Source organism: Podarcis gaigeae, assembly GCF_964106915.1.
Source record: "Podarcis gaigeae genome assembly, chromosome: 2".
Classification (NCBI taxonomy): Eukaryota; Metazoa; Chordata; class Lepidosauria; order Squamata; family Lacertidae; genus Podarcis; species Podarcis gaigeae.
The window spans coordinates 113,923,816-113,948,122 of record NC_139679.1 but is presented as its reverse complement, the minus strand read 5'-3'; the positions used below and the strand labels follow the sequence as shown (position 1 = coordinate 113,948,122).

Genomic DNA, 24,307 nt, shown 5'->3' with positions numbered 1-24,307 from the left:
TGCTCTGTTTGGTGCAGTTTGCTGCATTCTCCCCCCCCCTTTTTTTTAAGAACCGGTGTACAGCTTCCGGGTCATGTGGCCAGCATGACTAACCAGAGCAGCGCACGGAAACGGCGTTTACCTTCCCGCCAGAGTGGTACCTATTTATCTACTTGCACTTTGACGTGGTTTCGAACTGCTAGGTGGGCAGGAGCAGGGACTGAACAACGGGACCTCACCCCATTGCGGGGATTTGAACCGCCAACCTTCTGATTGGCAAGTCCTAGGCTCTGTGGTTTAACCCACAGCGCCACCCGCGTCCCGTGTTTGCTGCATTCTAGCCACACAAAAGTTGGGTTTCTATCCACACACACACACAAGCACACACCTCTCCATGCAGACAAGCAAGAGGCGTTACCGCAGTTCAGGGACACATTCCAGCCAGGCAAAAGCACTTGAGGAAGTGTGTGGTCTGAGGAGAATCCCAGAGGCCGGACACAGAGACATGGAAGTCCACTTTTGGCTCAAAGGAATTTTATTCAACACCGCAGGACGTGTAAAACCACCCGTTTCCGCAGTGAGTGAGGCAAATGGACTTCTGTGTACGGTTAAGTCCTGCCGCAGCGGGTCCAAAGCTGAGGTGAAAACAAGAAAGGAAGGAATAAATGAGGAGGGTTGGTACTGAAAGAATCTGAGGTTTCGTATTTCATTGGTTTTGTGAGCAACTGGGGAACTGGATCTGGTAAGTAGATACCAAAAAAGCAAAATTGCCTGTTGGTGACTCCCAGCGTCTGTTACGAGATCAGGAGCACCCTGGAGGCTTGTTGTACAATCCTTTTTCTGCTGGGCTTTGTATGCAAATCTCCCCTCTGTCTTTTCCCACCTAACCATGGTGCAGCGTTAAACGTGTACTGACACAAATGTTTTGAGTCTCATCTAGCAGCCATTGATTGCTTCATCCTTCATGAATTCATCTCCTCTTTCACAACCACCCTGAGTCACTGCCCATCATCATTCTTGTGGGAGCGAAATGCCCTTTCTTTTGCCTGAGGCTTGCAAGATTCAGCTTCAAGTTGATGAGCCCGCGTTCCAGCAGTATTGAGAGATGGAGAAAAACGGTTCTGCCCCCATGCTCTTCATAATTTTGAACACTTCTACCGACTGAGTTCTGGCCCTTTTGCTAAGGCCCTCCTGGTTTCCCCTGTGTGAACTTGAGGCTGTGACCCAGAGAACACACCCTGGAGAAGAATTCACAGTGCAAGCCTGCATTCCAGGGGCAGGCTGATATTGCTGAGCCACAGACGTTTGCCTGCAAGTTGGGGAAGGGCTGTAGCTCAGTGACAGCACAGCTGCCCTGCATGCAGAAGCTCCCAGGTTCAGTCCCCAACATCTCCAGGCCAGGGCTACGATTGTCTCCTGCCTGAAACCCTGGAAAGCCAGAGCCAGCCAGTGAGCTAGCTTGGCCGGTTGTCTGACTCCGAATGAGGTAGCTTCTATGGGTGGCATTGAACTAAGTTCCACTCAAGAGTAGCGCCATTAAAATTAATGAATGTGAGCAAATTGGGTCTACTAATTCCAATTCTGCCTAATAAAGGTAAAGGGACCCCTGACCATTAGGTCCAGTCGTGACCGACTCTGGGGTTGCGGCGCTCATCTCGCTTTATTGACTGAGGGAGCCGGCGTACAGCTTCCGGGTCATGTGGCCAGCATGACTTCTGGCGAACCAGAGCAGCACACGGAAATGCCGTTTACCTTCCTGCCAAAGCGGTACCTATTTATCTACTTGCACTTTGACGTGTTTTCGAACTGCTAGGTTGGCAGGAGCAGGACTGAACAACGGGAGTTCACCCCGTCACGGGGATTCGAACCGCCGACCTTCCAATTGGCAAGTTCTAGGCTCTGTGGTTTAACCCACAGCGCCACCTGCCAAAGAACATTTGCAAACCAGAACACTCACTTCTGGGTTTGCGGCGTTTGGGAGCCAAAGTGTTCAAGTCACAAGGCATTCAACTTCCAAGGTATGACTAATGACATTTGGGTTTGAAGGCTGAAGAGAATGTTTGCTTATAAAAAGTAGTTGTGCTGAGTGTTATATTGGAGCAGATGAGTTGAATATTGTTTATATATAGCTGACAGATGAAGAACCAGAAGTGCTTTAGTTTCTTAACCTTGTTTATTTATTTTCTCTCTCTTTTAATCCTTCTCTCTCTCTCTCTCTCTCTCTCTCTCTCTCTCTCTCTTTCTTTTCCCCTTCTTTTCCTCTGGATCTATATTTTAATTTTACCTAGATCAACGTATTTGTTTAGCCAAAAAATATGTTTGATCGTCATCTTTGTGTCTCTCTTGATAAAATCTAATAAAATTTATTACAAGGAAAAAAAAGAGTGAGCTAGAAGCCAACCCTGATCTATAGCATCAGGGACATTTCTTTACTATTAGGCACCCTAAGGTTTGACTCATACCACAGGGAGATTGTGATTTTAGGATAGTAGGGAAGTTAAATATGTATTTGAGTTGGGGACAGGATGGCTTATCTTACCTAAGGAGTTTGAGGTCAAAATGCTTGGAATTCACAGGCACCTGAAAGAGAGAAGGCCAATGATGATTAGTACACAAACGTTTGCAAAGTTAGTTGTGACTCTGGTCTTTGGAATCCAAAAGTGAATTTTGAGTCTGCAGGGCAGAGCGAGGGATGGGAATGTGAAGTTGTTTTCATAGCCGGGTGTGTCACAGACAAGAAATGTTGCTCTCTTCTAACTCTGGGATGTCGTAGCTGAGCTATAATGACAAGATGTCGCTTTGCTTAGGGCAAATGTGGGGTACACAATCTTGATTTTACAGAGGAAACAGCCTCTGTAGAAAGGAGCAGTCACATCTGACTAAGGTTGACCAGGTGCCCTAAATTGCAAAGGACAGTCCTCTGTTTGAAACAGTCCTCCATCGGAAGAGCTCCCCAGTCCAAATCCAGGTTGGAGGTGCAAAAGAAAGAAGCATGGGGAGGGGGCTTTGAAGTTGCCCATCGGCTGTTACCACCTGGGCAACAGACTGAGTGGTCTTCTCCACCGTGGCAAGAGACATGTTGTACAGTACTGCTATCTAAATCCTAATAATTATTTCCAAGTTTGCATCAATCCATATTCAGTGGTACCTTGGTTCTCAAACGCCTTGGTTCTCAAACGCCGAAAACCCGGAAGTGTTCCAGTTTCCAAACATTTTTCAGAAACCAAATGTCCGATGCAGCTGTCGGCTATTGTTTGCAGGGCGTCTGCACTAATCAGAAGCTGTGCCTTGGTTTTCGAACATTTCAGAAGTCAAACGGACTTCCAGAACGGATTAAGTTTGGCGCTTTTTTTTTTTTACTATTTATTTTGCGTTTTTGTTTTTGAGGCTTTTTCGATTAATTTGTTTTTGTGACTGTGTGGAACCCTGTTCAGTTACTGATAGATTGTGTGACTGCAGAAATGGATAAAAAACCCCTGGCCCAAACAATGACTGTCATTTAATTTTAATTTTTATCATCTACAATGCTGTCTTATTTATTTTGTAGTACAGTACATTGATTATTGCTTTCATTTTATGGATCAACGGTCTCGTTAGATAGTAAAATTAATGTTAAATTGCTGTATATGGGGGGTTATTTTTAAAAGCCCGGAACAGATTAATCCATTTTGCATTGCTTTCTATGGGAAAGCACGCCTTGGTTTAGGAACACTTTGGTTTTGGAATGGACTTCCGGAACGAATTAAGTTTGAGAACCAAGGTACCACTGTATAAGTGAACCTATCTGTGTTTTCTTTTGTCCTCTCTTTGGGGTGATGCATTTGTGGCCACCCTCCATCTGAGAGATGCTAAAAGCAGAAAAGCTACAACAACAGGTAAAGCACCACTCACTTCAGTAGTAATACCTACCTTGGGTCCTGGGTATAAGCAGGAATTCGTTCATGTCAAGGCAGGAAGCTTTGCCTTTGAAATCAGAAATACAGCCCTCAGCAGGGTGGAGGACTCGGGCTGGGGAGAGAGGACAAGTGCAGCTCAGATGCAAGGACATTTCAATTCCAAGATTCGTTACCCTAACCCATGGGTAGGCAAACTAAGGCCCAGGGGCCGAATCCAGCCCAATCGCCTTCTAAATCCGGCCCGCGGACAGTCCAGGAATCAGCGTGTTTTTACATGAGTAGAATGTGCCCTTTTATTTAAAATGCATCTCTGGGTTGTTTGTGGAGCCTGCCTGGTGTTTCTTACATGAGTAGAATGTGTGTGTCAGGGAACTGCCATCGGAGCCAAGAGTGGAGGTAAGGCTCCCCAATGATGCCGGAGAGGGGACCAGCAGGGGGGGAGAGAGAGCTTCCTCTGGGGAAGGAAATCAGCGTGACGCTTCCTCGCAGGGAGGCTAGGCGGAGACTTGGTGTCAAAGAACTTTTATGTTGGAAGAAGTTCAGGAAACGCCCACTGACGTATTCTGCCAGTGACTAGGACAGCCACGGAGTAAGGGCTGTCCAGCCAGGGGAAGGTTTTAGCCGGACAACCCAGTCTGGAGCAGTTGCGGCTTACGCACAAGCAACCCCAATTCCCATTACAGTGTGCTTTGATTTAAAATGCATCTCTGGGTTAGACTTGTCTGAAAGATCGGCGAGCCTCTTCAGCAAAGGATCAACGGTGCCTCTACGAAGCTCAGCATAAAAAGGACATCCAAAAAAATTATATGTTTGGGGCTTCCTATTTCCCCTAATGGGCAGGTGCAAAGTCTCTGTGCGTACGGGACTCTTCTATAGGAGACTTCCAGAACCGGTGAGGGCAAGGCTGAGCTTCTAGCAAGAGTGAAAGCCCTTCTTGCGTTTCTGGATATGAGGAAATAGACATATGTTGCTGGAGTGGCTATGTACAGTGGTGCCCCGCAAGACGAATGCCTCGCAAGACGGAAAACCCGCTAGACGAAAGGGTTTTCCGTTTTGGAGGCGCTTCGCAAAACGAATTTCCCTATGGGCTTGCTTCGCAAGACGAACTGTCTTGCGATTTCCTGCGGGTTTCCCCCCCTTCCCTCCCTTTTCCTAAGCCGCTTATCAGCTGATCCGCTAAAAGCTGCTAAACCGCTAATAGCGCTAATCTGCTAAGATGTCAATGGGCTTGCTTTGCAAGACGAAAAAACCGCTATACGAAGAGCGTCACGCAACGGATTCTTTTCGTCTTGCGAGGCACCACTGTATCTCCTGTTTTCTATGATTTTATAATCGGGGACCCTCATCTCTGGGTTATTTGTGGGGCACAGGAATTCGTTCCTCCCCCCCCTCCAAAAAATATATATAGTCCAGGCCCCCACAAAGTCTGAGGGACAGTGGACCGGCCCCCTGCTGAAGAAGTTTGCTGACCCCTGCCCTAACCCAATTAAGCTCCCCAGTTCAGACATCTGTGGATGAGGGACTCACAATACAGAAGGATCCTCTGGTAGTCTCGGTCTGTTTCCTGGACAATGATAGAGTCGGGGCACTTGCCAGAGAACAGCTCTGTCCTCATGTGAGGGCGGCCTGGGGTGGGGAAGTCAGAGAGAAAGAAACATGTTCATGGGTCAAGAGAGATGGGAGGCACAGATTTCCATGGTGCAGTCTTCCTAGGACTGTACCACTTCAGAACGCGGGTGAGAAAAATAACCCATTTACTCAAGTTGAGGTACATACCAAACAAATTCAAGCAACGGAATGCAGAGGTAAATTGAGGGTGGCGCTGTGGGTTAAACCACAGAGCCTAGGACTTGCCGATCAGAAACTCAGCGGTTCAAATCCCCTCGACGGGGTGAGCTCCCGTCGCTCGGTCCCAGCTCCTGCCAGCCTAGCAGTTCGAAAGCACGTCAAAGTACAAGTATATCAATAGGTACCGCTCTGGCAGGAAGGTAAACGGCGTTTCCGTGCGCTGCTCTGGTTCGCAAGAAGCGGCTAAGTCATGCTGGCCACATGACCCGGAAGCTGTACGCCGGCTCCCTCGGCCAATAAAGCGAGATGAGCGCCGCAACCCCAGAGCTGTCCGTGACTGGACATAATGATCAGGGGTCCCTTTATCAATATCAATATCCTGGAAGCCCAACTCACGTTAAGCTAGTTCACTTTGCAGGGAGGCAGAGCACGCAGTGAAGCAGGACTGCTCAGTCTGGCTGCACACCCTAGTTCACTGTGGGTAACTGGGGCACATAGCCAAACACAGCAGGATTTAATGCCACCCCAGGCCTAGTAAAGGTAAAGGGTAAAGGGACCCCTGACCATTAGGTCCAGTCGTGGCCGACTCGGGTTGCGGTGCCCATCTCGCTTTATTGGCCAAGGGAGCCGACGTACAGCTTCTGGGTCATGTGGCCAGCATGACTAAGCCGCTTCTTGTGAACCAGAGCAGCGCACGGAAACACTGTTTAGCTTCCCGCCAGAGCGGTACCTATTTATCTACTTGCACTTTGACGGGCTTTAGAACTGCTAGGTTTGCGCCACCCACGTCGTCGTCCCCCCCCCCCCAGGTGTAGTAGGGCTATACAAATACGGGGAACCCCGGGCTCAGGGTCCAAACATGGTATTGGGCAATACCCAACGTTCAAAACTCCCATTGTTCTAGGTGCATTTTGGATAGATAATTTTATTAGTGTGAGCAGTTTCTGAGCTCTGGGTGTGGTACTGCACCTATTAAAACTGCAGAGTGGAAGGAAAGGAGGGCCTTTTTCTGCCTCCCCACTTCCAGCTACTCTCTGAAGACTGGGGAAGAGACCCTCTTAAGAATATTAGGGGGGTGGGCAGGGGAAGGACTAGACCATGTGAAAGATGAATAGAATATTTTAGCGTAGTCCACTCATTTTCAGCTTTGTATTCTTGTTATAAAAAAAGTGTGCCTAGACATTCCGGTGCTGAGCCCATAACCTAGGTTTAAGGTGCCGTTTAGCTCCTAGCTTTCATATCTCATTTGCTAACCCTGGCTATACCATGCTATTTTTATGAACTGGGGCTGGCCCGAGACATTTTGCTGCAGGAGGAGAAGGAGAAGATGACGCTCAAGCTGGCGGGACTTGCAGATTAATCTTAGGTCAACACGGGCAGTGTCTAAACAAAGTTTACCAAACAAACAACTAGTTTTGTTGAGATTGTTGCTATCAAAAATACTTTGTAGACTGGAGCAACTTTTTTTTCCAAAACATGGGAGGTTGGGGAGCGGTATCTATTTCTAACATCGTTTGTTTAAACTAGCGTATTTTTTGCTCTATAAGACTCACTTTTTCCCTCCTAAAAAGTAAGGGGAAATGTGTGTGCGTCTTATGGAGCGAATGCAGGCTGCGCAGCTATCCCAGAAGCCAGAACAGAAAGAGGGACCGCTGCTTTCGCTGCGCACCGATCCCTCTTGCTGTTCTGGCTTCTGAGATTCAGAATATATTTTTTTCTTGTTTTCCTCCTCCAAAAACTAGGTGCGTCTTATGGTCTGGTGCATCTTATAGAGCGAAAAATACAGTACATTTGATATTTGTCTAGCAGTGCAGTATATCTACACAAAAAATGCACCTATGCTGGATGCATTCAAACACTTCTATTAGATGCAACCCTGGGCCTAAAGAAGAAACCAAAGGGCACTGTGTGCTACTTGGGAGGAGGGTTACGTGACTTGTGTAAGTTGGAGAACAGAGCATCAAAGTGGGGCTGCTGTGGTCTCTGTGGGACAGAAACCAAAACCTCTCCACCCGCTGTATTTTTTTGCTCTTTAAGACGCACCAGACCATAAGACACACCTAGTTTTTGGAGGAGGAAAACAAGAAAAAAAAATTCTGACTCTCAGAAGCCAGAACAGCAAGAGGGATCGCTGCGCAGTGAAAGCAGCAATCCCTCTTGTTGTTCTGGCTTCTGGGATAGCTGCGCAGCCTGCATTCCCTCCATAAGACGCACACACGTTTCCCCTTACTTTTTAGGAGGGAAAAGTGAGTCTTATAGAGCAAAAAATACGGTAATTGAAATGTGGATTTTTGCTCTTGCTGCTTCAGCTACTGGTCTCTGCTAGCTGACAAGTGAATGTTTTATTTTCAGAGGGCGATTGTAAGAAGTTCTCCTTCCACTGTAGAATTTTCTTAAGAGTTTAACTTAATCCCTGTGAACAGGAACGTTACCACCTTCAAAACACAAAAGGACTTGAAGAGCAAATAATAAAAAGGACTACTTCGGAAAAACAACAACAGGGGCAGTGTCTTCAGCTGCTCCTGAGGTATGCAGTCGGCAGGCCACATGACACTCGCAGTCCTGCCCCCTAAACACCTGGCTGCTGCTGCTCCCTACCTGCAACGCCCCTCCCTCTGCCTGCTGAGAGGGCCAGTCCTGTTCTGAGCTCAGCTTTGAGAGTGGGCTTATCAAAGGGGCCATTAGAAAAGGAAGTCCGGCCTTACCTTCTGTAGCCAGATCAGCACTCTGCTCCTTAAGTAAGTAAATCCATGATCTTGGGATACATTGGCCTGTCTTCCTGAGAGAGAGAGAGAGAGAGAGAGAGAGAGAGAGAAAATGGATGCATGGATGGCCAAACAGCCAAATGTAATGGATTCTTTGAGGTAGGTTTGGTAAGGCAGGGAGTCAGAGACAACTGAGAGGCCTTGGGGGGGCCTCTTAACATGTTACCTCTTAATTTATTTTTAAACCCTGCATATTTTTCAATATCACTCCAGCTGACGTAACAATGCACTCAATTAAATGCCAGGATTTATCATAGCTACAACATGCATCTTTGGCAAAGTACCCGTCTAGATTTTTCCTTGAAAAAAGGGTGATTTGGACAGATGGAAGAAAAGGGCTATGGAAGGACAGTGATACGGCTCCCCCCCCCCCGGAATTTAATAATAATAATAATAATAATAATAATAATAATAATAATAATAATTTATACCCTGCCCATCTGGCTGGGTTTCCCCAGCCACTCTGGGCAGCTTCCAACAAAATATTAAAATACAGTAGTCCATCAAACATTAAAAGCTTCCCTAAACAGGGCTGCCTTCAGATGTCTTCTAAAAGTCTGGTAGTTGTTGTTCTCTTTGACATCTGGTGGGAGGGCGTTCCATAGGGCGGGTGCCACTACCGAGAAGGCCCTCTGCCTGGTTCCCTGTAACTTGGCTTCTCGCAGTGAGGGAACCGCCAGAAGGCCCTCGGTGCTGGACCTCAGTGTCCGAGCAGAACGATGGGGGTGGAGAGGCTCCTTCAGCTATACTGGGCCAAAGCCATTTAGGGCTTTAAAGGTCAGCACCAACACTTTGAATTGTGCTCGGAAACGTACTGGGAGCCAATGTAGGTCTTTCAAGACCAGTGTTATGTGGTCTCGTCGGCCACTCCCAGTCACCAGTCTAGCTGCTGCATTCTGGATTAGTTGTAGTTTCCAGGTCACCTTCAAATATAGCCCCACAGAGAGCGCATTGCAGTAGTCCAAGCGAGAGATAACCAGAGCATGCACCACTCTGGCGAGACAGTCTGTGGGCAGATAGGGTCTCAGCCTACGTACCAGATGGAGCTGGTAAACAGCTGCCCTGGACACAGAATTGATCTGCACCTCCATGGACAGCTGCGAGTACAGAATGACTCCCAGGCTGCGCACCTAGGTAGTCCTTCAGGGGCACAGTTACCCCATTCAGGACCAGGAAGTCCTCCACACTTGCCCGCCTCCTATCCCCTCAAAACAGTACTTCTGTCTTGTTAGGATTCAACCTCAATCTGTTAGCCGCCATCCATCCTCCAACTGCCTCCAGACACTGACACAGGACCTTCACCGCCTTCACTGGTTCTGATGTGAAAGAGAGGTAGAGCTGGGTATCATCTGCATATTGATGAACACCCAGCCTAAACCCCCTGATGATCTCTCCCAGCGGCTGCATGTAGATGTTGAAAAGCATGGGGGAGAGGACAGAACCCTGAGGCACCCCACAAGTGAGAGCCCAGGGGTCTGAACACTCATCCCCCACCACCACTTTCTGAACACGGCCCAGGAGGAAGGAGCGGAACCACTGTATGACAGTGCCCCCAGCTCCCAGCCCCTCAAGACGGTCCAGAAGGATGTTATGGTCGATGGTATCAAAAGCCGCTGAGAGATCCAGCAGAGCTAGGAAGCAGCTCTCACCTTTGTCCCTAGCCCGCTAGAGCGCTGGAGATCATCAACTAGTGTGACCAAGGCAGTTTCAGTCCCATGGTGAGGCCTGAATCCCGACTGGAAGGGATCCAAATGGTCCACTTCTTCCAGGCGTGCCTGGAGTTGTTCAGCAACCACTCGCTCAATCACCTTGCCCAAGAATGGAAGATTTGCCTGCGTCTAAAGATGGTTTTTTAAGAAGCCCATTGCCCAGCCCTTCCTGGCTAGTGGAGAAGTCTAGTTGCACCAGGAAGTGATCTGACCATGACACTTCTGATGATGAATGTCTGAGCAGCTAACTAAATGGATGTGTGGCAAGTTGGTGGAGAACTGGATTTGGTAAATAAGGTGCGAGGTCCAACTGGCCTTTGAAACATTCCCTGGGGGGGTTTTGCCTGTTTGGAATGTGACCCTGAACTCTGATGATGCTTCTTGCCTTCTGGGATGGGGGACAGAGAAGGGTGTCTGTGAGTGTTTGTAGAAACTAACCTACTACACAGTGGTAAAACTTGGAGGTCTTGGGCTCAAAAGGGTTCCAATCCGTACCCCTATCCCAGAAGGAGAGCAGAAGGCAAGTGGGAGAAGCATGTCCAGAAAAGACAGGAAATTGGCCAACAACAGCAAGGCCAGGTATCTCCAGAGTGGCAGTGGGGCCTTGGCAAATGCCCAGTGATGCCAACTCCCGGTGCTGGTTCTGCCATTGTAAACACCAGCTTGGCCTTTGTTGGTGTGACCTCCTCCCAGTATTCTTCTGCAAGGACTGGGGGTGTCTACTGTTATTTTAAAACTTAGGGTGCACACACATTGGGGAAACATACTCCACAGAAAACCAATCCGTCGCTGAAATATACTCAGAGTCGCAAAGTGATTTCATGCTCTTTATTCAGCTCATAGTGGTGAGGAGGAATGAATGAAAGTCCCCTCAAGGTATCTGCTTTATATACATTATTTACACAATGGGCTGCACATGATTGGCTAATTCCGGAATTCTACTGTAAGCCAATCAGGTTGTGGATTCACTTAAATCTGGAGCATGATTGGGTGGTTCCTGCCAACCAATCATACTGCTGCATTGTTCTAGGACCAATCCGACTGCTGCATTCTGAATCCTATTGTTCTAGGACCAATCAGACTGCTGCCTTTTGGATCCTATTGTTCTAGGACCAATCAGACTGCTGCAGTTTGGATCCTATTCGACTCAGTACATAACACCCCTCCCCTCTAAGTTCCAGTCCTGCCCGGGAGGTCGCATTCATAGTCCTCAAGGTACGCTGGCGGCCTACGTGTCCGTTGCGGCCTGTGGTGTTCCCTGGTCCGGTGTTCAGGTTCTGGCTCGTGTTCCAAGGATGCTGGCTGTGATGGGGCTGTTTGGTCTGGCGCAACCGGCTCGCTCAGTCGTGGTTCTGGTTCCGGTGTCCTTTCGGCCTCACGGGTCCTCTCTGTATTTACTGATTCTGCCTCTCCTGCTGGCCCCTGCTGCTCTATGGGCCTCACTGCCCCACTGTTCCCTTGGGACTCCTCTGCCCTTTCCTCCTCCTGGGTTTCTCCCGGGAATCGTCGCCGTATCTGGTCGCAGTGGCGGCGCCAGCATTGCCCTCCATCCGTTAGCACCTCGTACGACACAGGGCCAGTGACCCTGGTGACTGTGGCGGGTACCCATGCTGGGCCTGCCCCAAAATTCTTTGCGTACACTGGGTCCTGGGCCTCGAAGGTCCGGGGGTTCCTGCCTTCCCCCACCACTACCTCATCCTGAGCTCTATCGGGGTGAAGGCGGTCCAATCTGATTGCAAGGCGCCGACCCATTAGTAGTTCAGCGGGGCTCCGGCCAGTCGTTGAGCAGGGGGTGCTGTGCTGTGCTAGGAGGAATGTGGCAAGGCGGTACTCCCAATCCCCTTGCGTCATGCGGCGAAGGGTGTCCTTGGTGGTCCGCACCATGCGTTCTGCTTGGCCATTGGTGGCAGGGTGGAATGGCGCCGAACGGATGTGGCGGATGGCGTTCTGCGCTGTGAAGGTTTGGAATTCTCCTGACGTAAATGCAGTCCCGTTGTCTGAGACGAGAGTGTCAGGGAGCCCGTGGGTTGCAAACAGCCTGCGTAGTACCCGGATGGCTGCGGACGTAGAAGTGGACGGTACCAGTGCGACTTCCAGCCATTTGGTGTAGGAGTCCACCACTATGAAGAATGTTTTCCCCTGAAAGGGGCCAGCGAAGTCCACATGCAGGCGTGACCATGGTGCTCGGGCGGACTCCCAGGACTGGACTGGGGCCCTTGGGGGATCTGGGCGGGATTCTTGGCAGGCCTGGCAGTGTTTGACCCAGGCCTCTATCTCTCCGTCGATCCCCGGCCACCACACATAACTCCTGGCAAGGGCCTTCATTCTTACTACCCCTGGGTGTGTCTCATGTAGGGCTGTGAGGACCCTTTTGCGGAGGGGCTGGGGAACAACGACCCTGCTTCCCCATAAAAGGCACCCCTTGTGGGCCGACAGTTCATGTTTGCGGGTTGTGTAGCCAGCGAATTCTGGCCCAGGCCTGCTGCTGGGCCATCCCCTCCACACCCAGTCCAGGACCCGGGAGATGACCCTATCTTTCTTGGAGTGGTGTGCAACTTCTTGTGCCTGAATGGGGCGGTCGGGAAGCAGCTCCAGGCTCATAACCTCTTGTGCAGGTGCTGGGTCGGGGCCTGTTTCCGGTAGTGGTAGCCTGCTGAGGGCGTCCGCATGGCCCATCGCCTTCCCCGGGCGGTGAATCAGCGCATACTGGTAGCTGGCAAGGAAAATTGACCACCTGAGGACACGAGGAGACAGCACTTGGGGGGTCTGCTTTTCGGGGGCAAACAAGCCAAGCAACGGTTTGTGGTCAGTCACCACGGTGAAGGGCCGCCCGTACAAGAAATCATGGAATTTTTTTACTCCCTTCACAATTGCCAGACCCTCCTTGTCGATTTGTGAGTAGTTCCGCTCGGTTGCGTTGAGTGTCTGGGAAAAGTATGCCACCGGTACCTCTCTCCCATCCGGGAGTTGGTGTCCCAGGACAGCGCCAATGCCATAGGGCGAGGCGTCGCATGCTAGCACCACCGGCAGCCTCTCGTCAAAGTGTGCCAAGACCGAGTTTGAGACAAGCAAGTCCTTGACTGCCTGGAATGCGGCCTCCTGGCGCTGGCCCCACACCCAAGGGGCCCGCTTGTCCAGGAGTCTGTGTAGGGGCTCCGCTACCGCCGCCTTGTGGGGAAGGAAGGAATGGTAAAAGTTCAATAGTCCCAAGAAGGCCTGAAGTTCAGTCTTGCTCTTGGGCGCTGGGGCATCACAAATGGCCCGTACCTTGTCCCCAGTCGGGTGGACCCCTTCTGCGTCCACCATAAATCCCAGAAAGTCCACCTGAGGCACTCCTAGTAGACATTTTTCCCGCTTCACCTTGAGACCCGCTGTCTGGAAACGGTGCAGAACGGTGCGGAGGCGGTCCTCAAACTCCTCTGGTGTGGGCCCGGCAATCAACACATCATCGAAGAAGGGGGTGACGCCAGGAATCCCTTTAAGGAGCGAGTCCATTAGATTCTGGAATATGCCTGGTGCCACGCTGACACCGAATTGCAGCCGCTTTACCCTGAACGCTCCTCTGTGCGTCACAATCGTCTGTGCCTCTGCTGTGGCCTCATCTACTGGCAGCTGTTGATATGCTTGGGCCAAGTCCAGCTTGCCAAAAATTTTCGACCCAGCCAGGGTAGCAAGGACATGGCTGACCACTGGCACTGGGTATGCATGGGCCGTGAGGGCCTTGTTTATAGTACATTTGTAGTCTGCACAGATGCGGACCGAACCATTAGGCTTGACGGGTGTGACGATTGGGGTTTCCCAGGGGGCATTAGGCACCGGCTCCAGCACTCCTTGCTCCACTAGCCGGTCCAATTCCTCGTCTATACGTGGTTTCAGGGCGAACGGGACCCGGCGGGCCTTGAGCCTGACTGGTCGTACTGCGGGGTCAAGCTGTAGAGCAATGGGGGGGCCCGTATACTGTCCCAATTTCCCATCGAAAACCCCTGGAAATTCCTTGCATATAGCGTCCACATCCACTTGTAAGGTAGTGTGGTTCACTCCGGTGATGGCTAGTCCCAGTGGTCCAAACCATGCCAATCCCAGTAAGCTAATGTAGGGGCCCTTGACCACAAGCAAGTCCAGTTGCCGCGTCTGCCCTCGGTATTGCACCCTGAAGGTCCCCACCCCCATTGTGGGGACCTTACGTTTCTGGAAGTCCCGGAGGGTGAATGGGGCCGGCCTGAGTTTGGGACCCCCAGTAGGACACAGTTTCCTTAAGGTCCTTGCCGAGATTATGGATAGATTTGAACCCGTGTCAAGCTCCATGCGGCATGGGGCCCCCTCTATCCGTACCTCTACATAAATTTTCTCTATGTTGGGGTAGGGCAACTGGTATACCTGGAAGTCCGTGAGCTCCGTCGAGTTGCCTTGGTGCGTTGGGCCCCGGGACCTGGGGCTCTTGGATTGGTCATCTGATGCCTGGCGTCGGGTGGGCCGAGCCCGACACACCCGGGCGATGTGTCCCAATTTTCTGCACTGCCTGCACTCTGCATTGCGGAAACGGCAGGTCCTCCTCTCGTGAGTTTCCCCGCAGCTTGCGCAGTTCCCTCCTTCTCGTCGAGGCAGCTGTGGTATGTGGGCTGCTTGAGTGCGCTGCTGTACTCGGTGCACCTCCTCCCTGTCAGATCCTGAGTCGTCAGTGAGGTCTTCGTGGTGGACCCTCGGTTGGGATGGCAGGCTCGGCCGTGCCTCTTGCGTCGACCTCTTGGCAGCTTCCGTTGCCAGGGCCTCCTCCAGAGCGACCTGGAACGTTAGGTCCTTCTTAGCGTAGAGTCGTTGTTGCAGTTTCTCATCCCTCAGGCCACCGACGAGGCGGTCACGAAGCATGTTCTCCAGCTCTGAGAAGTTGCAGAACCGGGCGGCTTGGCGGAGAGAGGTCACAAACCCAGTTATGGTTTCCCCAGGGGCTTGCCGCTTTGCATAGAAGGCATTTCGACGAGCCACCACTGAGGGTTGCGGCGAAAAGTGCCCCTTCAGCTGTTCCATTATTGTTTTGTATGGAACAGTAGCGACGTCTTCAGGCGCAAGGAGAGCCCGGGCGATTTCAAACGTCTCCTCTCCGCAGACGCTGAAGAATATTGCCCTCTTCTTGGCTTCTTCTTCATCGGTGATCCCTTTGGCTTCGAGGAGGAAGGCGAAACGGGAGGCGTACGCTTCCCAGTCTCCAGATGCTGGGTTGAACGGCGAGAAGCTGCTGTCGGTTGCCATTCTGAGTTCCTTGTGTCCCGGAGCTGAAGCCTGGATACACGGTGCGAGGCAGCGGTGCGGCAGGTGGCGGTGCTGCGGTGCTGTGTGTGGCAGTCAGCTCAGCGGGATCCCACCTTCGTCGCCAGTGAAATATACTCAGAGTCGCAAAGTGATTTCATGCTCTTCATTCAGCTCATAGTGGTGAGGAGGAATGAATGAAAGTCCCCTCAAGGTATCTGCTTTATATACATTATTTACACAATGGGCTGCACATGATTGGCTAATTCCGGAATTCTACTGTAAGCCAATCAGGTTGTGGATTCACTTAAATCTGGAGCATGATTGGGTGGTTCCTGCCAACCAATCATACTGCTGCATTGTTCTAGGACCAATCCGACTGCTGCATTCTGAATCCTATTGTTCTAGGACCAATCAGACTGCTGCCTTTTGGATCCTATTGTTCTAGGACCAATCAGACTGCTGCAGTTTGGATCCTATTCGACTCAGTACATAACAGTCGCCCTTCAAAATTTAGGAAATATTCCCTGAGAAAATAAACGCTTCATTTGAGTTCATTTGAGCAATCCCGAAGCCATTTCCTCTCATCTTGGGAAACCTTTTCCAATATTTTATTTCACTTGCAGATCCTGCAAATCGGTCTGGCAAGTATTTGTTAAAGGCAAAGCAGACCTGTCAAAAGAGAATCTGCTATGTATTCAGTAGGTATTTACCATTTGGGAGGAATAGCCCTGACTAGCCAGGAAACAATAGCCAGCAAACATTTTCAGGTACCTTGACAGACAGGAGATGAGTTACAACCTCAAATTTCTGTTGTAGACCCACCTCCTTCTGTGATGCTCGTGTGATGCTTTTGGCTGGTCTTTGGCTAAGGGGTTGGGCAATTTCCAAAGCCTTTAAAAGTTCTTGTACATCTTGTTCTGTGTCCTTGCCGCCTTGCAAAGTGGAGCGGGGAGGGGGGAGGCACTGTTGCAACAGAAAAATAAATATCTTCCTTGCTCAGACTGGTTCCTACTTCCATTCATTTCTCTCTGACCGATAAGGGACTTAGGTAAAGGGACCCCTGACCATTAGGTCCAGTCGCGAACGACTCTGGGGTTGCGGCGCTCATCTCGCTTTATTGGCCGAGGGAGCCGGCGTACAGCTTCCGGGTCATGTTTACCTTCCCGCCAGAGCGGTACCTATTTATCTACTTGCACTTTGACGTGCTTTCGAACTGCTAGGTTGGCAGGAGCAGGGACCGAACAACATGAGCTCACCCCGTCGTGGGGATTCAATTCTCTGACCGATAACGGACTTAGGGGACACTGAATCCTTTGAGGGGAGTTGGAGTGAAAAAGCCAACCCCAATTTTTTCTACAACACTTGGGGGATCCTCTCCTACAAAATCTCTGAACTCCCCCTCCCCTCAAGGTATCCACAGAGCGGGTGGGGAGTCCTACGTAGAGAGTCCCATTTGGATCTTTTGCCTTGTCAAAACATCTCGAGTCCTGCGCTCTGCACATGCTCGAGAAACACTCTTCTTTGTTATTTCCCCACACCGGCCCTAGAGAGCCTTAGCTCAGCCTTGGTTACCTGGGAAAGTAGTGTGTTTTGCAGGGAAAGGGCCAAAGGGAAAAGGAACTCACAGTCGGATGGCAGCCTCCAGTTGCAACCGCTCTGGGCTGCTGGTTTGTGTCATGCTGAAGATGCTGCTGTCAGTGCTGGCGAACGTCGCCAGTGAGGAAGGTGATGCCGCGGCTGCTGCAATGAAGAACCACCTGCCGGTATACTGCAAAGGGGAGAATTGAGTCACACCTGGGGACAAAGCCGGGCCAGCACACCCATGAGGCAAGGTGAGGCAGCTGCCTCAGGTGGCAGGATCCACAGGGGCAGCCGATTCAGCCTCCAAGGAATACGTCACCTGCTTCTTCTGCTGTGACATGACCTTTAATTCTCACTCCAACCATCGGATAAGGTTGGTTTGATTCCCACACTTTGTTTTCAATACAGTGGTACCTCGGGTTACAGACGCTTCAGGTTACAGACTCTGCTTACCCAGAAATAGTACCTCGGGTTAAGAACTTTACCTCAGGATGAGAACAGAAATGGTGCGGTGGCAGCGGGAGGCCCCATTAGCTAAAGTGGCACCTCAGGTTAAGAACAGTTTCAGGTTAAGAACGGACCTCCAGAGTGAATTAAGTTCTTAACCCAGGTACCACTGGATAGATCTTTACTTCTTCCTTGTTCCCAATTAATTTCTCCCTTGTTCCTGGTGTAGACCTTCACTCATCCCTTCTTCCCTGGCTGTGGGTGGGGGCACCTTTTGTGGTTTGCCTCAGATGCCAAAATGTCTTGGGCTTGGGCCAAACTACATGTTACATGCAAAACGTGTGTCTTTTAACTTGGGTGGCTCTTTCCCAAGGTGTTCCCAACCTTCTTGGGCCCAGGGCACATTTCAAAACCTGATGATGTATAACGGGCACCACAAAATACCCATTTCACAGAAGAAGAATATGGTGATTCTAAGAACCCCCACCTACAAAAGGTCATGGCCACTGTTAGTCCTACTCAGAGGAGAGCCATTAAAATAGGGCTGCCATATTTCAAAAAGTGAAAATCTGGACACAAAAGTTGTTGAGCTTCCCCCCGCCCCCTCCAATGACTTTTTTTAGCTATTTTTTTAAAAGGAAATTTGGCAAAAAAATCAACACTTCCGACATGGGTTGCCATACGCCTGGTTCTTCCCAAACATTTTACCGATTTTCGGAAATTCCTCCTGGACAAATCTCAGGTATGTCCGGGAAATTCTGGACATATGACAGCCTTACATTAAAATTAATGTTACAGATAGGTAGCCGTGTTGGTCTGCCATAGTCAAAACAAAAAAAATTCCTTCCAGTATCACCTTAAATACCAACTAAGTCAGTTCTTGGTATGAGCTTACGTGTGCATGCACACTTCTTCAGATACACTGAAACAGAAGTTTCCAGACCCTTCTATATAGTGAAAAGGTGGGGAGGGGTATTACTCAGAAGGGTGGTGGGAATGGGTGATTGGCAGATAGCTGTGATGAGCCTGTTGACGACTCTTAACGACTGCAATAGGTCTTACAGGAAGAAGCGAGGGGTGAAAAGGTGAAAAATGGCTTTGTCATGTATAATGAGATAAGAATCCAAGGTCTTTGTTCAGACCAGGTTTCTCCATGGTTTTAAGTTTGGTGATAAGTTGTAATTCAGCAGCTTCTCTTTCCAGTCTATTTCTGAAATTCCTTTGTAGTAAAACAGCTACTTTGAGATCTTGTATAGAATGTCCTGGGAGATTGAAGTGTTCTCCTACTGGTTTCTCTGTCTTGGGATTCCTGATGTCCGATTTATGTCCGTTTATTCTTTGGCGTAAGGTCTGGCCTGTTTGTCCAATATAGAGAGCTGAAGGACACTGTTGGCATTTGATGGCATACACAATGTTAGACGATGAGCAATTAAATAGTCCCGAGATGGTATGTGTGATGTTGTTGGGGCCAGTAATGGTGTTGTCCGGGTGTATGTGGCAGCAAAGTTGGCATCTGGGTTTATTGCAGGCTCTGGTGCCAGTGTCCGTGTTAGGTCTGGTTGTAGTATTATTGTGGGTTAGGAGTTGTTTAAGACTGGGTGGCTGTCTGTAGGCAATGAAAGGTCTTCCTCCCAGAGCTTGAGAAAGAGAACTGTCATTTTAACTTGGGAGCTGTATGTGATGACTAGAGGTGTTCTGTTATTTTCTTAAGATGACTAGAGGTGTTCTGTTATTTTTCTTAAGAAAATAACAGAACACCTCTAGTCATCACATACAGCTCCCAAGTTAAAACAGTACAACGCATCATCAGAGATCTACAACCTCTCCTGGACAATGACAGTTCTCTACACAATAGTTGCAGTGCCCCTGAGGCTCCGTGCCAGCACGACCAAAGCTGTTGCACTCCCTTAAATCCACCTCTCATAAACCTCCTCTACTGGGGGGGAGGCAATAAAAAAATACAGTGGTACCTTGGTTCTTGAACATAATCTGTTCCGGAAGTCCATTCAACTCCTGAAACGTTCAAAAACTAAAGCGCGGCTTCCGATTGGCATAAGAGCCACGGAAACAATAGCTGATAGCAGCATCAGACCTTTGGGTTCTGAAAAACGTTTGAAAACCAGGTTTTCAGCGTTTGAGAACCAAGATTCCACTGTGATGGAAAAATAATAGTAGGATCAATAGTGATAATAATAATAATAATAATAATAATAATAATAATAATGTGCATTTTGTCTCCCCACTCCCCAAATGCTGGATGAAAGTCTCCTCATTCTTCAAGGGTTCTACCTGCTTGAACACAGAAGCATTTTAATAATGGGCGGCTCCCAACTGAGTGTTAAAAACAATATAGCATTAAATATTAAAAACTTCCCTAAACCGGGCTGCCTTCAGATGTCTTTTTTTTATTTTAATTTTTATTAAGGTTTTCAAAAATTACAGAAGAAAAAAAAGAGAATAATAACAATCAAGAAAAAAAACAACCCAATACATATATAAAAAAAAATCATCAAAAACCAAAAAACAGAAGAAAAAAGATTTAAAAAAAAACAAATCAAATCTGCATATCACTTGCTTACATTCACTTATTTCCTTGACCTCCTCACACCTCCCATTTTTGTATTCTAATTCAATTTGTTATTTCAGCAAATCCTTCCAACCTGCCTTCAGATGTCTTTTAAAGATAGGATAGCTGCTTATTTCCTTCACATCTGAAGGGAGGGCGTTCCACAGGGCGGGCGCCACCACCGAGAAGGCCCTCTATCTGGTTCCCTGTAACCTTACTTCTCGCAATGAGGGAACCACCAGAAGGCCCTCAGGACTGGATCTCAGTGTCTGAATGATGGGGTGGAGACGCTCCTTCAGGACATTTAAGAGGCTTCCACCTGCTGTCAACCCCAGCTGCCCTCCATCGGCTTCAACTACCTGATATCGGTTCAGCTCGCTGGCATGCAGCTTCGCGGGACCCTCACACAAGGAGAGAGCGTCCACAAGGACCCCGTAGAAGTAGAAGAGATAGCACCACAGACCCTCCATTGCGGGAACGGCAGGCAATTCACTTGGAGAATCCACCTCTGCAAAGAACATCCTGCAAGGCTCACCTTTGCCCCCTGCCTGTTAAATGTTTAGCTCTCTGGGGTCTAGAGTCCAGCCTGTGCCTCACAGCAGAGGCAGAGATTGAAATCCAGAAAGACCCTACCAAGCATAAGCAGGGGCCCTGAGAGCAAACAAAGGAAGCAGTGTTTCTGATGATGGGGATGTTATTGTGGGAAAACAGAAATAATCATTACCCGATGGAGTGCCTCTTCCCATACCTCCCTTTGTGTGGTCCCAACAGCAGGGTTGGCTTGTTACAGGGTGAAGTAGGAGAAGGTCTTCTCTGTGGTAGCCCCCCATTTGTGGAACTCCCTCTTTCCCTGACTTTTTTTTAGATGACAGCTTAAACACATATTTTCACATAGCAGTTTGGGAATAGGTCTGTAAGTGGGCAGGGGAATTCAAACACTTGCTGCTGATTTCTTGATTTGGTCTGATGAGGATTAATTCATTGCTTCATTATTTTATACTGTGTTCACTATCTGAAGCGTAGTCTATAATTATAAGCAAGTAAGCACATATTTGATATCAAGTAAGCACATATTTGGCCACTCCAGTGACCCTGTTAAATTTAATTGATTTGGAAGGGGGGGGGGGTTGGTTTTCTCCTGCTATGTGCGGTTCGATCCACAAATATAGCTGGTCAGTTAATATCAGGTGCATTTTAGCTTGTCTTCCCCTACCTGCCTGTGGGACGCGGGTGGCCCTGTGGGTTAAACCACTGAGCCTCTTGGGCTTGCCGATCAGAAGGTCGGCGGTTCGAATCCCCGCGACAGGGTGAGCTCCCGTTGCTCGGTCCCTGCTCCTGCCAACCTAGCAGTTCAAAAGCACCTCAAAATGCAAGTAGATAAATAGGTACCGCTCCGGTGGGAAGGTAAACGGCGTTTCCGTGTGCTGCTCTGGTTCACTAGAAGCGGCTTAGTCATGTTGGCCACATGACCCGGAAGCTGTACGCCGGCTCCTTCGGCCAATAAATTGAGATGAGCGCCGCAACCTCAGAGTCAGCCACGACTGGACATAATGGTCAGGGATCCCTTTACCTTTACCTTTTACCCCTGCCTACCTGCTCAGTTTCTGAGCTCATGAATCCTCTGCCTCCCAAGCACTTCTGTCCTTTTTTTTGCCAACCGTACAGTATAATTAATATGCCCCGAGGGTTCCTATGCATTAAGCACAATAAGCAATGAGACCAACAAATGTGAATAATGTAATGGACTCCAAAGAACAAACATGTAAAAAAATGACTGAACAGTAACACTGCAGAACAACCAGCTATAGATCCTTTTCGACCTCACATCTTTCTCAAATATGTCCTAGTCAGTCCTAAGTTCCTGAGAAATGTTTTCCAAACAGTCTCCTTTGGGGAATGTGTCTATATAATTCCTCTTGTGCATCGGTGGCTGATAAGAATTCTGTTAGCTAAGTTATTTTCTCTCTGGAAAGTTTTTAAACTCCTCCTGAATGTTAATACAGTGGTACCTTGGGTTAAGTACTTAATTGATTCTGGAGGTCCGTACGTAACCTGAAACTGTTCTTAACCTGAAGCACCACTGTAGCTAATGGGGCCTCCTGCTGCTGCCGCGCCGCGAGAGCACAATTTCTGTTCTCATCCTGAAGCAAAGTTCTTAACCTGAAGCAATATTTCTGGGTTAGCGGAGTCTGTAACCTGAAGCGTATGCAACCTGAAGCGTATGTAACCCGAGGTACCACTGTAATGGGGCAGCCAGATACATTTCATCAGAAAGGGTATTCCACAAATAGGGAAAGGTCACCAGCAACCGGGAATATATGTGGTCCTATTAGAGATACCATATTTTTCACTCTATGAGACGCACCAGACCATAAGATGCACCTAGTTTTTGGAGGAGGAAAACAAGAAAAAAAATATTCTGAATCCCAGAAGCCAGAACAGCAAGAGGGATCGCTGCGCAGCGAAAGCAGCAATCCCTCTTGTTGTTCTGGCTTCTGGGATAGCTGCGCAGCCTGCATTCTCTCCATAAGACGCACACACATTTCCCCTTACTTTTTAGGAGGGGAAAAGCGCGTCTTATAGAACAAAAAAGTACGGTATATTGTTCTGCAATACAAAGATGGCCCAATATATTATGCTGCCTGAGGCAAAGGACAAAAGGATGCCTGTCCCTTCAAGTAAAAAGTTAGAAACATGGCAACATCCTTTGTGCAGAGTACATTACACATACAGATGTATTACAACATGCAGCTGCTTCCTGCATTTGCCGCCTCCCGGCCTAATGAGTTTCAGGCTGTAAACTGATGGTACATATTGACTCAGTGTATTATGACATGAGAACAGCTCAGCCAATAGCAAGGGTGGGTGGATTTAAAATGTGATTGACAGGCAACACCCACGCCTTGCTGTGGGAAACAGTGCATAGGCAAAAACTGTGGCAGTGATTTGGAGAGAATATGGGCTGTACCTCATAAGTTATTACTTGTTAGCTTATTCAAATTAATTTATATAGGTTTCAACCCATGTACAGTGGTACCCCGCAAGACGAACGCCTCAGAAGACGAAAAACTCGCTAGACGAAGGAGTTTTTCGTTTTCTTAGCCGCTTCGCAAGACGCATTTCCCTATGGGCTTGCTTCGCAAAACGAAGCTTGCCCTGCAAGCTCCGGGGATAGCGGGGAAGTGCAGCGCGTCTTCCCCGCTGTCCCCGGACCCCTTTTGAACCAAGGGGCGGCAACGGGGAGAAGCGATCTTCTCCCCTCCGCCCCTTGCTTCAAAAGAGGGGACAGAGGGGAAGGCGCGCGGCACTTCCCCTGTCCCCGGACGGTCTCCATAGGAACACATGGATTGATTTTCAATGCATTCCTATGGGAAACCGTGCTTCGCAAGACGGAAAACTCGCAAGAAGAAAAAACTTGCGGAACGAATTAATTTCGTCTTGCGAGGCACCACTGTAGATTTCAAATCTGAGTACAGCAAGTGTTGAGGTCAAGCCTTATTAATACACACACACAACCAACCATGTTTACAGCCACAAACTTTGCTCCATTCTCCAGTGATTAAGAGCAGAAAGTGGCTAAGGGCTGCCTAATAATAATAATAATATTTAATAATTATTCTTGTATTAGTTACCTAAGGCAGGTAAGTTTCTAGGCGACTTAGGAAGTTTATGCAAAACTTTTTTTAGCCTTCAAGATGTTTCACGTACATTATATTGTAATTCTTACCACAACCCTGTAAGGTAGATCATTTTTGTCTCCATATGGCAAATGGGGTGCTGAGAGAATAGCTGTCTGTCTTAGGGGCCCCCCTTGAGTTGGTGGCAGATGGAAACTGAGGGTTTGCTCATTTGTAGACCAGATCCTGTCATTACATGCATACATGCAGACATCCTAATCTTACAAGACTGGAAGAAATACCGGTACAACTTTTCATAGCATACAAATGCGGAGAAGCATGGGGGAAGGAAGAGAGAGGTGTTTCTGCAATATGAATTTTTCAAAAAAAAAAAAAAAAAAAAAAAAAAAAAAAGAAAAGAAAAGAAAAGAAAAAAAGGAAAACAAAGAAAGAAAGAAAAAGGAGATTTCACTTTACTTAACCAAAAGTCCTATTTAGGGGACACTACCTCAGGCTGGGTGGGAATCCCTATACTTAAAAAATAATAATATTTATTTAATTAATTAAAACAATTTTAGTGATGGTGACAAATAAATCAGTTTCAAATTTGCAATACGGATATTAAAAACAAGGTAGGCACACCACAACTAGCCTACTGAAGGCATGGATGCTGTCAGAAGATTCCCTCAAAAGCCTGGGCAAATAACCAGGT

General features: G+C 48.6%; 2 protein-coding genes across 4 annotated transcripts in view; both read right to left on the bottom strand.

Moving 5' to 3' along the window:
* LOC310837988 (E3 ubiquitin-protein ligase TRIM11-like) overlaps nucleotides 1–24,307 on the bottom strand; it is a 1,016,249-nt gene that overhangs the window by 226,040 nt on the left and 765,902 nt on the right. The window lies entirely within an intron of this gene.
* On the bottom strand, nucleotides 497–23,926 carry APOM (apolipoprotein M). Of its 3 annotated transcripts, none has more exons than XM_083725245.1 (7): nucleotides 23,706–23,926; nucleotides 17,010–17,152; nucleotides 8,369–8,442; nucleotides 5,403–5,501; nucleotides 3,889–3,987; nucleotides 2,519–2,559; nucleotides 497–614 (listed from the first exon to the last, which is right to left on the bottom strand). In XM_083725245.1, exons 1-6 carry the CDS (start codon nucleotides 23,859–23,861, stop codon nucleotides 2,534–2,536), a joined length of 597 nt encoding a protein of 198 aa, XP_083581371.1. In that variant the 5' UTR covers nucleotides 23,862–23,926; the 3' UTR covers nucleotides 497–614; nucleotides 2,519–2,533. The 3 variants fall into 3 exon arrangements, with proteins under 3 accessions (XP_083581371.1, XP_083581369.1, XP_083581370.1); XM_083725243.1 differs by lacking the exon at nucleotides 23,706–23,926 and adding an exon at nucleotides 20,197–20,560; XM_083725244.1 differs by lacking the exon at nucleotides 23,706–23,926 and adding an exon at nucleotides 20,338–20,535.